The sequence below is a fragment of the Eurypyga helias genome, unplaced genomic scaffold (assembly GCF_000690775.1).
Source record: "Eurypyga helias isolate BGI_N326 unplaced genomic scaffold, ASM69077v1 scaffold14345, whole genome shotgun sequence".
Lineage (NCBI taxonomy): Eukaryota > Metazoa > Chordata > Aves > Eurypygiformes > Eurypygidae > Eurypyga > Eurypyga helias.
The window spans coordinates 25823-43069 of record NW_010249586.1 but is presented as its reverse complement, the minus strand read 5'-3'; the positions used below and the strand labels follow the sequence as shown (position 1 = coordinate 43069).

At 43.2% G+C, this 17247-nt stretch overlaps 1 protein-coding gene across 1 annotated transcript; it reads left to right on the top strand.

The window, feature by feature from the left end:
- Positions 1-7017: 7017 nt before the first annotated feature.
- LOC104504945 (p53 apoptosis effector related to PMP-22-like) lies at positions 7018-8178 on the top strand (the record flags this gene model as incomplete). Its single annotated transcript, XM_010151415.1, has 2 exons — positions 7018-7156; positions 7782-8178. Coding segments are annotated over 2 exons (375 nt in total), but the record flags the coding sequence as incomplete, so codon positions are not given.
- Positions 8179-17247: the final 9069 nt, after the last annotated feature.

Sequence of the window (17247 nt, the reverse complement as noted above, 5' to 3'; positions counted from 1 at the left end):
GGGCAGACGGGGAGCGTGGAAACCGTCCCACGGCGCGTCCCGTGCACCGCCGCGCCTGGCTGTCCGCAGGCCTGCCTTCCCCCTGCCCTTCCGAGGGAACGGGCACCTTCATTTAAACCCTGCCTGCCCAAGGGGACTTGGGTATTCAGATGCCTCCCGACCTGCAGCTTAAAAGGGCCTGATGTGGGTTTACAGGTGGGAAAAATGCTGTTTCAGGAACATACCTCGCTATTGCACTGGGGCCTGAATCAGGGTATGGTTATGCCTCTGTTTTAACTTGCTGAGCTGCTTTTATATCTGGCATGGCCAGTGTAATATGCTTACTGCACACTCCCAGTTTCTGGGATCTTGGGGGACTTTGGTGGGGTTTTTTTTTTTCTTTCCTTAGAAAACGTGGGATTTTGCTAGCCGGAGTTAAACCACGACAGCCGGTCTCATTACATCTGCTTTTCCCTCAAACAAAGTACTTCTGGACAAATAAGCAGACGCGCCTTAAGATCCTGGACGAGGGCACTTTGGGGACTGGGAAGCGGGGAGGGTGTGTTTCAGCCGGGAGAGCTGAGCGCGGCAGCGGACTTCCAGAAGCTTTCCATTGCAACACTCGTGTGAGCCAAGTCTTGAATATATTGCAAGAGCAGTGGCTTCGTTTCTCAGTCAGGTGGTGACTCCAGGTCTTACTGTAGGTGGAAGAGGTCCGCCTGGTGTGACAAAAATATCCGTGTTCCCCATTAGACAGAGAAGAAAAGCTGGTGCAGTAGAGTTGCTGAAGTTTGCGTTGCACAGGGAAGAAGTACTAATACTGTAGATCTGCTGAAATTTGCAGTTCTCCTGCAGGGACACTGCTTCTCACGTCCCTCCGTACTGATGGGTGTGTGCTTTGTGTCAGTCCTGAGCATTACGGCGCAAAAGCAACTTTCTCCTGGCTTTTCTAGTTAACAACCTGTCAAAGAGGAATTCAAAGAGGAATAGCATCCTTGACTTCGCTTATTTAAGCCTTGGCTTATTTAACCCAAAATTTATTTAAATCCTTGGCTTGTTTAGACTGACTTGACTTTGCGTCTTCTCTAATTATCACGACATCAGTGTCACTGTCTGCTCAAATACTGTTTACATCTAGAGACAGGATGTAACATATGAGTTCAGGTCTGATTTATTTTGTTTCCTTTTTTCTATGCTAATGCAATTAGGCTTAGAATAGGTGAGGGTATTTACAAAGGGAAAAAAATGCCTAGCAGGCATTTACAGCACTGCTGCAGGAAAATAAAAGTTAATTAATTGAGATGCGTAACTTGTGTTTTGCATACAATAACTACTCTGCACTAACCATCCTGTGGCTCTTCTGATGAAATGAAAACTTCGGAGTAGATCCCCATTAATAGAAAGCTCCATTAGACAGTTTCTTAATTGAGCTGAAGAGGAAGAGAAAAAGCAGGCGAGTCACTTATTTTAAATGGGTGGAAAAAGGGGCAGGAACAGACAAACAAAAATTTGCAAATGGGAATGTCTCCTAAACTGCATTGCTGCTTAATGCACATTTGCAAATCCCACAAGAGGGAAAGGAAGAAAGAAGACTGGGATGTCATTTGGTAGGGAGGCAGGGAAGGATTTAGTTTAGAGCTTCATACTGGTTTGTGTCTGGGAAGTATCTGGCTGGCAGCATCTGTGTATTGTCAAAATGTGGCAATGCAGAGCTGCTGTACTGCGCTATAATGTGACTCAAGATGACTTAGTCTGGACCATTGCAAGATCAAACTGTTGACTGCATGTTTAAAAGGTCTCAGTAAGCCATCAGATATGGCAAGGATTGTTTGCAGTGTGGTTACTTGGAGAGCGTGGTTGTCTTTTATAGTGCTGATGCTGTTAGTTTAGGAGTAATATTTATGGGTGGCTGTGTCCTCCCAGTTCTGAACAGCTGCTTCCAGGGACTTTGCTTTGAACTGTCACTGTAGAAGATGAGCGTGTATGTGTGCAGTAAAGGTGATCCCATGGAGGTTAACTGTCTCATATTCATAACAGCCAGGTGATACTAGTACAACGACCTAGGAAAAGGGAAACATTCATCTGGATCCTTAGTAAGTGCCAAAAGAAAAAAAAAGGTGAAACCTAGGAGCCAGAGCCCAGCCTTTGTGAATCATGTTTCACTGCGGTTGTACCACTGTACCCGCGTCCCTAGAGGCATGGACTTTGATACCACAGGTTACTGGTGAAGCTGAGTGCCTGTGTGGACTTCACGGAGGGGCCAGGTAAATACAGGAGGAATGTTACAGGTATGGTTATCTTTCCAGTACACCTCTTTTCCAGCATGCTTCTGTCTGATTTACGATGCCAGGTTGTGTCTGAGACAAAATAACTTGGTTTGTAGTCTCAGCCAAGTGCAGGCACTCAGAAAATGCTAATTGAAGAGGTGCAGCAGTTGGTGTTCCTGCCTACACCCAGGAAACGTTTACTGAAACTCCCTGGTAAAAGGTCCCAGCGAGCTGGCGTGTCTGGTGCCCCTGCCAGTGGGCTTTGCTGGCCCCCAGGCAGGCACACTTCCACTGCTAGCAACCCGCAGGCCGTTAGAAGTTGGAAATGTATAGGCTTGTGCTTCTCCCGAGCTCCTGGCAAAGCCAAGTGGCGAAGTTTGTACTAGAGGGATTTTATTTAATAGTTTGGTAGTGTAGCAATTCTTTTCCTGCAGTCCTAAAACCAGAACAGAGCTGTGATTCCCAGGATTAATTCCCAACCAGCCCTCGTGGCAAACCTTTGATTCTGGGCTGTCCTGTGCTCGTGATGGGTATGCACATACCTTCTCTTCACCAGTCAGGCTACCATGGAATTTCACATGTTATGTGAGCAGGAAAATATTACTGACAGCGCTCTCTTGCTCGCATTCCACTACTCCTTTGATTCATCAACAAAAGCAGATATTTTGGGGCATTCTATGTAATGGGGTCTCAAGGCTAAACAAGAATTGCTACTGCCATTTATATATAGAAAAATATTATAACTACAGTTTAAAAGCGTGCCTCATCTATGCACACCATGGTAAAAATTTCTACCCTGAGATTCCAGTTATTCACAAGCTAACAAGTAGCTTCTGCTCTTGTAAATAAGTGAACAAAGATGAGAAAGGCTCATTACTTCAAATCCTGTGCTAGTTCAACTTCCTGCTACACTATTTTCCCAGTTGTTTTATTAATTTGTAAAGGGAAATCTAGATTTTAATATCCTACCCTGTAGAGCTTCCATCTCCTCCCTGATAAGGCTGAGGCACTGCCAAATAAAATCAGGAAACACACCGAATACTAAGGTAGTGTTGTGTTGTTCTGTTGGTTTTGTTTTTTTTTTTTTACTTCATCACATTACTTGTGTTCGTTGTTAACTTTAAATAATCCCAACACCTCCTAGTTATTTGCACGATAACATTTGCAGCTTAGTTCCTTTCCATAGTCAACGTTAATCAAGCTGTATAATAAAACTCTTAATCCTTTCTAATAATTAAAAAATATTGGGGGCTAAAAGTCTATAATGTTCTTTCAACACCACCTAATTGGTAAATACTTCTCTGCTGATTAGATGAAAAACTTGACTCTTCTTTGAGGCAAAGCCAATTTGGGGAATGCTAATACCTCCAACTGTTCTGGTCTTCTATTTAAGCAGCCCCAAGTTACTGTGGTGTTATTGTTTAATTACATCAACAGACATCCTATTTATGCCTATTTTGAGTAAGAAATACTCTCTCTGCCGAATGATGGGAACTGAGAATATTTTTATGGAAAACTTAAATTCTGGTTAAATGCCTCATGATTATAAGGTATTTCTGAGCACAAACCAGCTAGAAACTGGGACTGATCTGTCCTTCTCTGAGTGTGAGCACGTTTCTCCTGCTTTTAGGGTAGCAGTGAGACTGTAAACGCACACCCCTCCTCTCCCGGCAGCCAGGAGCCGTAGGCGGAGGATCTTGCAGGCAGAGATAAAGAGCTGGGTGCCTGGGGGGGGCTCAGTCAGATCTCAGGAGCCCCTGGGAGGAGCTGGGAAAGCCTGGCTTGGTAGGTACGGGGATCAGGGGGAACCTTTGTGGAGAAACATCAGTTTCAGTTGGAGCCCTGCAGCAGCCCCTCCGCTGGAAGATCTCCCTTCTGTGGGGCTAGCAACGGTTTGTGGTGGAAAGGAGATTGCCAGGGGCTGCACCCTACACTCGGTAAGGGTGCAGCTACCTACCCCAAACTTTACGATCAGTCACTACTTAAAAAGACTTTCAGTTAATGTTTTGAGGTTTCTCTTACATTGCATATATATATACCAGTCCAGAGTTTTCACTGCTTTTCCCACGGCTCCCACCAATGCTCACGTGGGCGGCCTGCCGTTCGATGGCTGTGGTCTGGTCCTGCCCAGAGCAGACCCATCCAGCACGGTGGGCAGTACCTATGACTCAGTCCTATCTGATCTTACCATTGTCAACCCATCGGTAACTGCTGCTGAGGAGATAATCCAGCGAGAGGAGAGTATGGGGTCACCAGCACTGGGTTCTGTCACACATGAGCACAAAACCCACCGAATTTCATCATGGTGGTACCTTCTACTGCCCTGTTTCTGAAGACCTGAAACAAAGCTGGTTCTGTCAGAAGGATTAACCTCAAGTCATCTCCTACAGCTATATCTTATTTTCCTATCGCCAGAGACGAGAAAATAAATCACTTTGAGCAGAGCCAGGGCTGCTACAAGCTTGTTATGCTTGTGAAGTAAGCACAGAGGATACAGAAATAGCAGAGAGAGCACTGGGGGCTTTCTGGCTCGTATTTCCACCAGTCATGTTTGTGTTGCACCCACCCTCATGGTGTCTAACCTGCAGGTGTATTTGAGTTTGCAACCTAAATTTTATCAGGCAGATACCAGAGTCGGCTTCCTACGCTGTGCCAGCATATGTAATGCATCTGAAAGGGAATATCCTTTGATAACCAAGTGTTCCTTCTTCTGCTTTTTTTCTTAATGGGACAAATATAGCTAAATAGCATTCCTGGGTCACGTAGTCTGAATCACTTTTCCTGGGTTGGCTGTGTGTAATGGTTAAATAACCCTTTATATTAGTTATCCTTAAACAAATCCTGTTGTGGAGACAATATCCAGTACCTGCGTTATGTGCGTCAGAGAATATTTTGTGTGAAAAGATTTTATCAGACCACTGACATAGCTTTAATCTCCTGACACTCATTGGGTGTCCTCCCTCCCTCCCTCCCTTCTCGCCCCACAGCACTCTCTTAGGGAAGGGCTGTGAAACATGCACAACTGGCTGAAGGAGAACTAATTTGAAAAGGTTTTGCTGTCTTGAGTAGTTTCAAGAGGGGAGAGGGAAAAGAAAACACTTTTCTTTACCCTTGCTATGCCAGCATGGCTGTCTTTGGGTGTCAGCAGTGGTGGCTGGGGGTTTTAGGCCATGATTTGGCTGTGGGATGGGTGCTGTATTTTGCTTTTGCTATTGGAATGGGGGGGCGTGGGGAACCAGTTTAGACTGATCTAGTGAAAATGGCTGTAAAACAATGCTTTGCTTTCAGAGACTTTATGGATGTACGTGGAAGAGGTACATCAATTACCTGAGAGGGTTTTACTGCATTCTGTGTCTCAAATTACTGGTTTTTCCCATTTATGTAACTAGTAGAGTCCATAAATTATGGTGGAGGATTTTAACCCTTTAGGAAAAGGTTTGCTGTCTCACTGTCCTTTTTCTCTTAGTTTTTACACGGAAAGAACAGAGGTTATGTTGAAATCAGGGTGTTTCCAGAGCCACTTCAGCTCTGTTGGAACAGACAGCTCTGAAAGACACGTTTTTCTTGGGAAATATTCTGACCTAGATCTCACTGCTATCTTTATTCCTACATTAGAGGGAGCTCGGGATCTGGCCCTAGCTCTGCCTGAATGTGTGACAGTAGAAACCCAGGTTGTGCAGAGGTGGGAATCGAGCTGTGATGGAAGCTGACTGGAGCCTTACAGTTTAGCCCATGTGGGCAGGTATCCTGCCTCCAGGAGGGAACACCTTTGCTTCTTGTTGTTTGCATTGGGCTCACCTGAGCTCCTGCTTGGTTTCTAAAGAGCACAGGGTCAGGCCGTGATGAGGGCCTCTTCACAAGTCCATGTTATTGGAAAAGGGGAACTGCCAGCTGTTTTTCTTGGAGGTTTTCCTACCTTTGTTGCTCCCGCTCTGATCTGTGGTGAGTGAATTCTGGGCGCTGGTGCTGTTCTGCTGGGATAAGGCCATTTGCTTTGTGCCTGAGCCTCTCCAGCCTGCAGTTGCTTCACACTTAGAATCTGCACCATCCTGTCCCACCAAATGCCAAAGTAATGATTCAAAGAGGACTCTTCCACTTTACCTCAGATTCTGCTGTTTCTTCTCCACTTTCTGCAGTTTAGCTGTTTCTAATTTTTTTTTCAGCTGTGAATTGATATTTATCTTCAAGAGCTTTCGCTTTGTCATCTCTCACTTCACCTATTCCAAATCTGTTTCTTTTTGGTCATGCTACTTCTGCTGCAAATGCATTATTCTTGTCATAAACAAACGGGCAAGAAGCTCTATGCTGACAGCGCTATTATTTCCCAGCAGTTATCTCCTGTGGTGGTTCCCTCTTGCCTGCTCTCATACTTCCCCATGCATAGGAGTGGTTTTGTAAACTTGCATGTCGAACAGGAACGGTAACGGTAAAGCACATTCTCAGCGTTTGTGTGCCCTATCTGCTCAGATGACTGTGGGTCTTACAGACACGGAGTTTGGAGGTGTTCTCTCTTACCATGCTGCATTATGTCCCTCTTCTCAGCAGGATGAGGTGGTGGGTAGGGAGTTCTGTGCTGCTTGACCAGTGATGGTGCCCCTCTGCTCTGCAGCTGTGTTCTTTGGAGGCATCCAGTATTGCTTTGACATGGGCCATGCTTCTTACAGTACAGGATTTCAACAAAAAATGCTTAAAGGAAACCAAAGACCTGTGGTGACCCACAGTTCAGTTCACTGCTGTATGTAATGTCTTTTCCTTTTCTCTTCAAGGATGGGGGAGAGCAGCAGCTGCCACGTACCTCGTTGGCTTTGTGATCCTGGTCATCTGTTTCGCTCTCGCAGTCATCGCGTTCTCGATCGAGATACTCCGCTTCAACTTTGTGCGAGGAATTGGAGGCCTGCTCTTTGTTGTTGGTAAGGCTGAGCACAAAGGCAAGGTTATTTTAGATGTAAAACAGGCATCAGCAGAAAAACATGCTAGGTGGAGCCTCCCTTATGAACTAAGCTGGCTTTGTCTGGCTTATGACTCATTTTCACAGGGAACAAGGGAAAGTTGATTTACGCTCCGAGAGGATAATGGTTAGGGAAGCTCCAGTGGCCTTTGTCAGTTAACACTTTCCCAAAAGCAGTGTACGGGGGCAACCAACACCTTTGACCCTGCCTGTCGCGTGCTAAGACTTAGGAGTTGAGAGCTCTGGCTGCTTCCCACGGCGAGGAAGCATGATGGGGCTGCGCTACAAGCGGGAGGTAACTGGCTCTGCAGGGATCACTGCAGGATGACTGTAGGACAGGGCTGGTCGTGGCATGCAGGTGAGTGCCGTAACAGCCTGGCAGTGTCAGCCATAGCTGTGGCACCCAGAGAGGCATGGGGATCGGCCTTGGCTAGGAGTCACATACATCTGTAGGAATGCAGATTGGATTGTAGGGCTGAAGCTGTTCTTAAAAGGGCTAGCAGTTATCCCCAGGTACCTTTTTTTACTGGGAAATGTAATATCATTCACTGTCACTTACTCCTGCTTTTCTTTCTTTCTTTTTCTAGCTGCATTCCAGATCATAGGCTTGGTCATCTACCCAGTGAAATTCGTGGAAGACATTCCACTGACGGGAGATAATATGTTCAGCTGGGCCTATGGCTTTGGTTGGGCCAGCACTGTTGTTGTAATAGGTTGTGCTTTCTTCTTCTGCTGCCTCCCCAACTGGGAAGACGAAGTCCTGGGAAACATCAAGCCTACCTATTACTACTCTTCCCCAGAGAGAGCACCATACTTAAATTGAAAGATTAAATCCAAGTACAATCAACTGTCAAAACAACAGAGGAGTACCTCTGCTGTAAATTTGGTGCGATTATAGGAGACTGAAAGAAACCACCGTATTTTTCTGGAGTATTTCTTACTAGCCCTGGCAATAAATAAGTAAAAACATTAGCATCTTTAAGCAAATAGCTTTTGCCCAAAGTACTCATTATGTATTCTCCTGTCGATTCAGTTTGGGTGGTTTACTTGTCCCTTCCCCTCCCAACTAATTGAGTCATCCTTATTTTATTCAACATTTGCTTATGCATGAAGATGTAGTGTTTCAAGTGTAGAAAGGAAGAGGAGAGATTTTCAAAAACCCATTAGAGGGAACTGCAAGTTTCTTTTGTTTTCACTCCTGACAAAATTGCCTTAAATGGAACTAGGAATAAACAGCCTTCCAAAGAATGCTTTTTCTTCTACCAAAGTCAGTCCCAAGGAAGGAACTTCCCTGAGACTATCACAGTCACCTGCTGCCTAAGAATCTCTTCTCATTCCCGTTACTGGACTATTGTGGACTATTAGCTATTTGAATTAAGGAGAAAAGAAAATTAAAATTTATCTTCCACCAGTTGGTGTTGTTGGATGGAGAGCTCCTCTTGAGCATGGAGCTGGTGTGCGTAACAGTGGCTAATGTAACACCTATTGGCGGTTTTGTGGCCGCTGCAGCACTTGTGACGGAGCCACGTGTAATTTAACATTGTCATAGAGAGAATCAATAAAAGTTAAGATGTTGAGCTACATAGATTTTTACTTATGTTTGAGGGATGCTGATTTAGAAAACAACTTTGAGTAAAAACATACACTGGTCTTTATGTCTACCATTTAAAAATGCAGTGTTTTAATTATCAGCTGAGCTTTGGAGGGAAGTCTTGGGTGTTGAAAACCTCCAAAAATTTCTAAAGCATACTATAGGTACTCCAGAGTTTGGAGATGCTTTGTGAGTCACTAGGGATAACAGGTAAAAATAGAAAAGCAGTTCTGTGAGCAATTTATGTATGCAAACTTCATACAGACACCCGTCTCTGGGAGTAATCTGGCTGGCTCCTACCTTGTGTGTCTGGAGCCAGCGATCCCAAATAAGTATTCCAGTGAGGCAGAGCTGAGTCTGTGTTGGTCATGGGCATGCAGCGGATTTAATTATGGTCTATAATCTTTGTCAGAGCTTTCTTCAGCTGGGGAAGAAGAGGGAAGAGGCTCATTTGTGGAGGTCTTCTTCCAGCTATGGGGGAAGTAGCTGTAGCAGAGACAGACTTCTGAGGGGGTACAGGTAGGGTGGAAAGCAAATGCTGTGCGTTACTTTGTGTAACAAGCAGCTGGGGGCTTACAGTACTTAGGAGAGGGTGAGTGTGTGGGTATATGTATTCATGCACATGTACAAATTAGAACTTAAAAAGCATTAACCAGCATACTGTACAGCTAAAGTTGTTTTGAACTAAGCCTTTTTAATGCCCAATTTTTCTTGTATTATACATTGTATAGATTTCTGTTTTGTAACACCTTTTTTAATTTGGTAATTCCATATATTGCATGTGATCCTGTTTTGGAAAGGCCGTGTGATTTCTGAAGGTCCTTTCCAGGCCTGTATTTTATAACTTTACAGAGTGTAAACATCTGCAGACTTCAGAACTGTGTTACAAGCTCAGTCGTGGTCTATGCAATCAACTGTATTTATGATTCTTGCAGAAGAAGAGAATCCTGTGACCAATGTCTTTTTGTTTGTTTGTTTTTCTGTACAATACTGGCTGGTGGGGAATACTGTGTAGACTTCTCTTTATCATGACTGACTTTAGTACCTAGCTTTCTAGTGGATTCAAAACACAGCAGGGGATTCCAAGTCTGGGAAATCCTTGCACAGCTATAGCTGAGAAGGAGAAAAGACATAAGAAAATGGACGCCCTTCCTAATGAGGGGAAGGATGCTATGGTAATAGGGTTTAGCGTAACTTAAGTATTTTGTATGGGGTTTTTTATAAGCATTGTCATAACTTGTCAAAAAAGCACAAATGTAAAATAGACTTGGCTCTGAATGTACTGGGAGGGGTGGAAGCATAACCAGCATGTTACACAATTAAGATGTTTAGGAGAAAGCTATTGCAAATAGTCATTAATTACTCTCAAGTGATACTAATGTATGTGGCACTCCTTTCAAATGTGGTGGCTTAATTAAAACCGTTTTAACTGATGATTGTAGAAACTGTGTTGTTTGTGGTTCATGGATTCATTTCATAAACTCAAGCAAATAGCTATTCTTTACTTCTCTTAACGTGAGTATCAGTATCCATTAAGTGTCAGCTTAATAAGTTGAAGACCTCATATGCCCAGGAGGCAACAACTTCATTTTCTAGTCAAATAAGCTTGGGTATACACTGCAAAACCCCTGTGCGCTTTCAGCAGAAGTGCCAGGCAGAGAAAACTCTGTGCTAAGCCAAAACCTCTTAAATGCATCACAACTTGAGGAGGAACCCTAAAGATTTTAAGACTATTATGGTCTACAGGAAGTCTTGGATGTGGGAAGCCTGTTCTTTTTCTAGGAAAACTGTGCCAAATAGCTTTCATATACTGATCAAGAACTTTAAGTAGGGAGAAAAAGAATAAGTACTCATCTGCTGTTTTCAGTGGAAGACTGCACTTCTCCTGTGATGAGAAATCTTCCCATTTCTAACCTCAGATTATGCATGGCCCGCATACAGCCCTGTGCTAGTGATATTCCATATACTGAACAACTCTTTCTCCCTCTGTGTTTTTACAGAGAACAAATCTCCTGACAGCCGTTGCTGCCTTAATCCAGCTTGTGGCTTCTGATTTCTGGAAAGACAGGTTCACCATTCTGATTTTTTTTTAGCAGTCCTCTCCCTTAAATGTCTTGGTTTTGAAACACACCACCCTAGATTCTGGCAGCTTGCATGGACTTCTTTTGTGTTTGGGTTTCCCCCCCCTCCTTTAATTACTCTTAATTTTAAATAGACAATTAGGGAAAATATTTTTGTTCTGTCAGATTTTACTAAATGCTTTGACTATAATTGGAGGCTTTGTATAATGCCCATTTTTTTGACATGAAGAACATTTCTACTCTTGTTTACCTACCAGACTGTATTCAGCTGCAGCCTGATCCTGTGCTCATTAAAATCCCCTGAACAACCCTTGCAAGCTTCAGGCTGCCGGGTAGCTCCTTATAACCCAACCCTGGAGAGGAGGAAGAGCAGTCTGGGAGAAACCAAGCACATGGCCCTCATCTGAGGGGGAGTTATGAGCAATGAAAACCATGTATGACTGGGTGCTGGGGAAGGCTAAATGACCTGAATGGGATGATTAATGATTAAATTTCATGGATATGGGAAACAGCTGCCACTCCCCACTCAGATTTTGTATTTTTTACTTGACGTAACAAGTGACTCATTTTGTAGACAATTCCCTGACAAGATAGAATTCTTAAGAATTATTCGCCCGACCTTCACATCCTGCATCTAGGGACTTTTGGACCTCAAATACATACATGAATCAATTCAGTGTAGTAACGGATCATTCAAGGTAATTTTTTTTTGTGGGGAGAAGGTTGTTACGATGATAAGCACTATAGAAACAAAATCACCCACGTACTAGAAGGAAGGTTACACACACACACAGAGGTAGAGTTGCTGAGATCATTTAGCTCTTATTAACGGTAAACCAAACACATATCAATGGAAATCAAAATGTTTCAGGAGATGCACAACAGCCAAGAGAGCAGAGGTACTGCTTCCAGAACGCAGAACAGTGGAGATTATTGGCAGTACGGCACAGCACCCTCAAAAACAGGTTTCTGTGCTAGTAACTGAAGCTGCGCAGATTTTAAAATGAACTTGGGAGATGATTCACAACCAGAATAAAGCATGAGCAAATCAGGAAGAGGTGTTTGCCAAAAGTAGTGAGGCCGAGTTTCTGATTGTTCTTGTAACAGGTACACGCACAGTAGTGAAATCCATCTGCGGTGAGTCCACACCACCTGGGATAGGTCAGCATTACTGCACGGCTGCAGCAGTTTATCCGTGTAGATCCCATTGCCCAAGAATGTGTCAGTTTTGCTGTGCGTGTGCAGCATATTTGTAAGATAGGTCCCGTGCATCAGGGGCGTAGGTCTGGGCTGGTATAGTAAGCAGCCTTTTGTTAGGGCTTTCCTGGCATCCAAAGGTGTGATGTAGTCAGGGTGTGATGTGGAGTAGCCAAGCTACCCCAGCTATGGAGGTCAACATCCAGAAACTCCAGGCAAAAACTAATTTTTGCCTCTGTAGAGTTGTTGGGAGTTGTCAGAATAATACAAAGGGGTTTTTTAATTATGTTTTTTGAATACCTAAATTTAATAAACTGAATTTATAATGAAGACTGTTGTGGAACACATGCACATAGAGTTTATAATACAAATATTGTTACTATAAATAATATAAATTAATAATAATGTGTGATAAGCAATATGCATTGTATGATATAAATAATAAATATAAGTGTTTTCATGAATAATATTCCACTTGAGTATGTCCGCAGAATTTGATAATATTTACTAGAAGGATTGGTATGACTGTTGCTTTTTATTTGTTTATGGGAATGTGGGCAACACATACTATTTTCCACAGGGATCTTTGTGAATATGGAAATATTTTATAAATATTAAAAATTAAAAGCGTCAAGGGGGCACACCAGAAATCAGGGTTCACTGGGTCTGAGAGGGATCAGAGTGAGCACTCACACACGAAACTGTGAGCCTAAAAGCCAGCTAACTCCTGTCCTCCACTGCCTTGGGAAATGATTATGGGTTAGTTAGTTGACTGTCTGGTCTTGAATGCACACGGAGGCATATAATTGGGGCAGGAGCTGATGTGTGGCCATTATGATCCCTTTTCAGTAGACAGCCTATTTTTAAACTCTTTTTGTGTTAGCAATCCCGTAAGACAAGAATTAAGCAGAGCTTATTGTGATTAAAAAAAATTAGATGAATCATGATAATTGAAAATTAATTTCTGTTTTGATTTGCAATAGAAAGACAGAACAACTTGCAAAACAAAATTTGGGAAAATCCTTACTGGCATTTTGTATCAAGACAATAGGAAAAGTTGAAAATGTTGATAGGAGACCACCATTTTAATTTCATCCCACTTTTAAAATCAATCCCATAGCAAAACTGAAGCAGTCATTTTCATATAACTTTTTGGCTTCAGCAAAACCCTACATTTGGCTGAGGAATCTCAAAGTGAAAATTCATGGCCGAAACTCTTAAAGATATGCTTGGTATGCATGTCTTATCTGTAAATCTCAAAGTGCTTAAAGAAGTAGCTGGTGCAGTTCCCAACTGACCCGTAAGACACAGTAAAGCAGAGCTGTTTCTTTGACAGAGAGATGTAAGTAGCAAAGGTGTGGCCCCTGGGAGTTATCTGCATAAGGCTGATTTTATTCCTCTCCTAAGGCAGCTGAGCTCTATGTTTTAAATGGAGTTACTGTTGCAATCCACTACAATTGGACAACTATTTAGCAAGCCTAGCTAGGTCACAGAGAAGTTGTGGGGCCAAAGCAAGTAGTTTCCATATAATTATTCCATATGTAGAACAGGGCTGCATGATGCTGCCTTAACGGCTTATATGCAATTTCATGGAAACCCTGTATGAAACAAGCTTCATGTATGTCCATGAGAGAGCTTGCAGTCCTGACACACACCCAAGGAAGATGCAGACCCCCACAGTGTTTACGTTGACCATTCTGACCGTTGTCAGAAGCCGTTTCAGCTGGTAGCAGGTGGTGGGTTTACGGAAGAGTCTTGATGTCAGGCGTTTGCCTGGGGTGGTAGGCTGATTGCCTCAAACTTCTGCAGAGCATCCATAAGAAATAACTGGGGGGATTAAACCTTCCAGTTTAGAGTATAGAGCCCACCCTGAAGAAACTGTGTTCTTTAGCAAAAACTAGCTGGAAATGAAATCCACGTTCAGGCACACAGAGACTTTTGTGTTTTCCTAATTTTGTATTTTGCTATCTTTGTGTTTTCCTAATTTGTATTTTCCTAACACAGCCTTGAACTGATCACAGGAACAGCAGCACTGGCTGCAGTTCCATGTTTGCAATGCAGCTGCTAAAACCTGCTCTTGTGACAACCTGGTTTTCGCACGTGTAACCTCACCAAGGAAAGGAAGAAATTCGCTTTCAGCCCAAGCACTGGCCCGTCGAGGCAAGTCTGCTTTACCAACAGGAGTTGGTGAGTGCTGTGCATGAGGCAGGCTTTGGTGGTCTGACAGCAAGCTGGTTCTGGATGCTCTTGCTAAAAGTCTTAGCAAGACCTCGTGGAAATTTTCCTCCAAGCTCAGCAGCCAGCAAACAGGGGAGTCTCCAACCTCTGCAGAGCTTTCCTGTGCTGCCCGAGGCAGTTGGAGGAAGGCTTCCCTAGCCGGGTGACTGCAGGACCAAGCACTGGCCACCCCCAAGTCACCACAAGCCTCAGGGAGGAGTCGCAGTGTCCAGCCACTGCGGGAGAGTCCCTCAGACAGGCCCAGTATGTGGGACCCTGCAAGATCTCAACTGGCTTCATTTTTTTAGGAGGGTGTTCTTATTTTGCAATCAGATAGAGTCAGGTTCTATTAAAAATGCATTTCCAGCATCCTTCTAATTAACGTAAAGGAATTGCAGTTTGGATTACCTTGTGAAAAATTGCGGTATCTAAAAGTATTTTTCTACACGTGTTTACTGTGGATGAAACATTAGTGTTGTTGAGAACACTGTTGCCTTGGTGCCCTGGTGATGCAGGCTACAGAGAGTGACCAGAAGGTACAATTTAGCTCAAGTAGGATTTTGTTGACTGCGTTGTATCACTCTATGGGCTGTGGTTAGAACAATATCTGTAGTGCAATATTCCAATTTCAGACCTCTCCAATGGGAAATGGGAAACACCAGATTGGCATGATCAGAAAAAAAAGGACCTGTGGTTGTAAATGGATTAATAAAGGTAATAATAATAGTCATAAGACTTACGATAACTCATGCAGAAAATGTTTCTCAATTACTCAGGGTGACCTGTTAGATGTAAGATAGCACACAAGAGACTGGGTCATAAAATAATCTTAGCAAAGCTTTTAAAAAACAAACTCTGGGGACTTCTTGTTTGTAAGCAGTGCGAATATTAGAGAAGGAAAACGCGCTTGCTGCAGAAGTCATGAGCATGCACCACAGCTCGTCAGGCCATGTCAGTCTAGCCATTCATACAGACCAGCTGACAAGATTGGCAGCATAAAGGTGGATGAAATGTGCTGCCAGTCATTTCTTAGCTTCTTCTTCCACTACGAAAACTATTTGTGTCTTTGGTGAAAAGGCCATATTTTTATTTTTAGCTCTAATGCCATAGAATTGCTTGTTTTATTGATATATTACCGTTTCCTTTGTTATTTCAAGTAGCAATGAAGATTCAATAGGAATATTTTCAGATGCAGAAAGCGCACTACAGTCTAACATTTTAAACATTGATGATATACCTTCATTTTCAACAGATGATGCTGGTGTTGACCAGGAGGGACTATCCACAGGTAATGGAAAGGAGAAAGCATTTGCTTCCACATGAACACCCAGCTCATACACTTCAAAATACAAAGCACATTGTGGGTAAGTCATCACTTCAAACCACAGACTCCTTAACAAACTTTTCAATCATAGAATCACAGACTGATTTGGGTTGGAAGGAACCTTAAAGACCATCTAGTCCCACCCCCCCTGCCATGGGCAGGGACCCCTTCCACTAGACCAGGTTGCTCAAAGCCTCATCCAGCCTGGCCTTGAACACTTCCAGGGATGGGGCATCCACAGCTTCTCTGGGCAACCTGTTCCAGTGCCTCACCACCCCCTCTGTGATGAACTTCTTCCTGATATCCAATGTAAACCTCCCCACTTTCAATTTAAACCAGTTCCCCCTTGTCCTGTCACTACAGGCCCTTGTAAAAAGTCCCCCCCAGCTTCCTTGTAGCCCCTTCAGGTACTGGAAGGCTGCAATAAGGTCTCCCCGGAGCCTTCTCTTCTCCAGGCTGAACAAACCCACTTCTCTCAGCCTGTCCCCATAGCAGAGGTGCTCCAGCCCTCTGAGCATCTTCGTGGCCTCCTCTGGAACCATTTTCCCCTGTTTGCCACAGGAGTATCAGAGTTTTGTCACCTTTGAGTACAAGGAGGCGCCTACCTCTCAGCTGTTCCAGATAGCACAAATTACCTTTGTATGAATGTGACAATTTCTTGGAGTTGTAAGTTACTTAAAGATGACAAAGATGGGCAACAAAAAGAAGCAACCATGATGATTGGACACTACTCATCTTTCTTTCACAGCGTGATAATGTGTTCTGTGGTATTATCTTGCAAATTCTAACATTTGTGATGGTATGCATTCATCCACAGGTGAGTTATAACAAAAACTGATGACAAATCCTTCAGTCATAAATGCCTACCTGAAACATGGCTGAGCATTCAAGAAGTGGGGAAGAGGATTTTGTTCTTCAACAAACACTAGCTCTCAAATACCTGATAGTGCTTGACTTCATACTGGATTTCAGCTACAAAATTGCTTAATATTATTTGTTTATTTTTGTGAGAAGAAAAAAAAAAAAAAGGCTGAGTTTTTAGGAAACTTTAACTGTTTTTTAAGGATTGAAACTTGGCAAGAGATTGGATATAGCCAGCTAAGTGAAAGCTCAGCTGCAGCCTACTGACACATACATGAGTGTTTCTGAAGCCATTTTTTAAAAACCATTTAATATCCAAATCCATGTCCTCACAATCTTTTGGCATTTATTGTGCCCATTTCTACCTCGTCTGTGGCAACAGAAAGAATGTGTAAATAGACATGGACAGCTTGCAGGTATCAGCATATTGTGTTAAGGATGAGTTTCAAACAACATTGGTTTTAATGCAATTTTTTTTTTTTTAATCAAGGACTGAAAATGATGTATTGAAGTGTTATTGAACTGGTAAGTGTAATTTTAAACATTATATTTAGGTTAATGATAACTGAATTTGTGGATAGTATGAATGCGGACTACAAAGGAAGATACATAATAGTCTAAGGAAATGGTGGTTCCCTCAAGTGTCCTTTACAAAAAATACTTGAGGTCATCCCTTATTTCCATCCCAAAACAGCAGCTGAGGTGTTGTCAAAGCTGGCTGTTGCTTTCAGTGACATTCAAATTGAAAGGCCAAATCCGTGAAGGTGTCTCCTCCTGCTCCA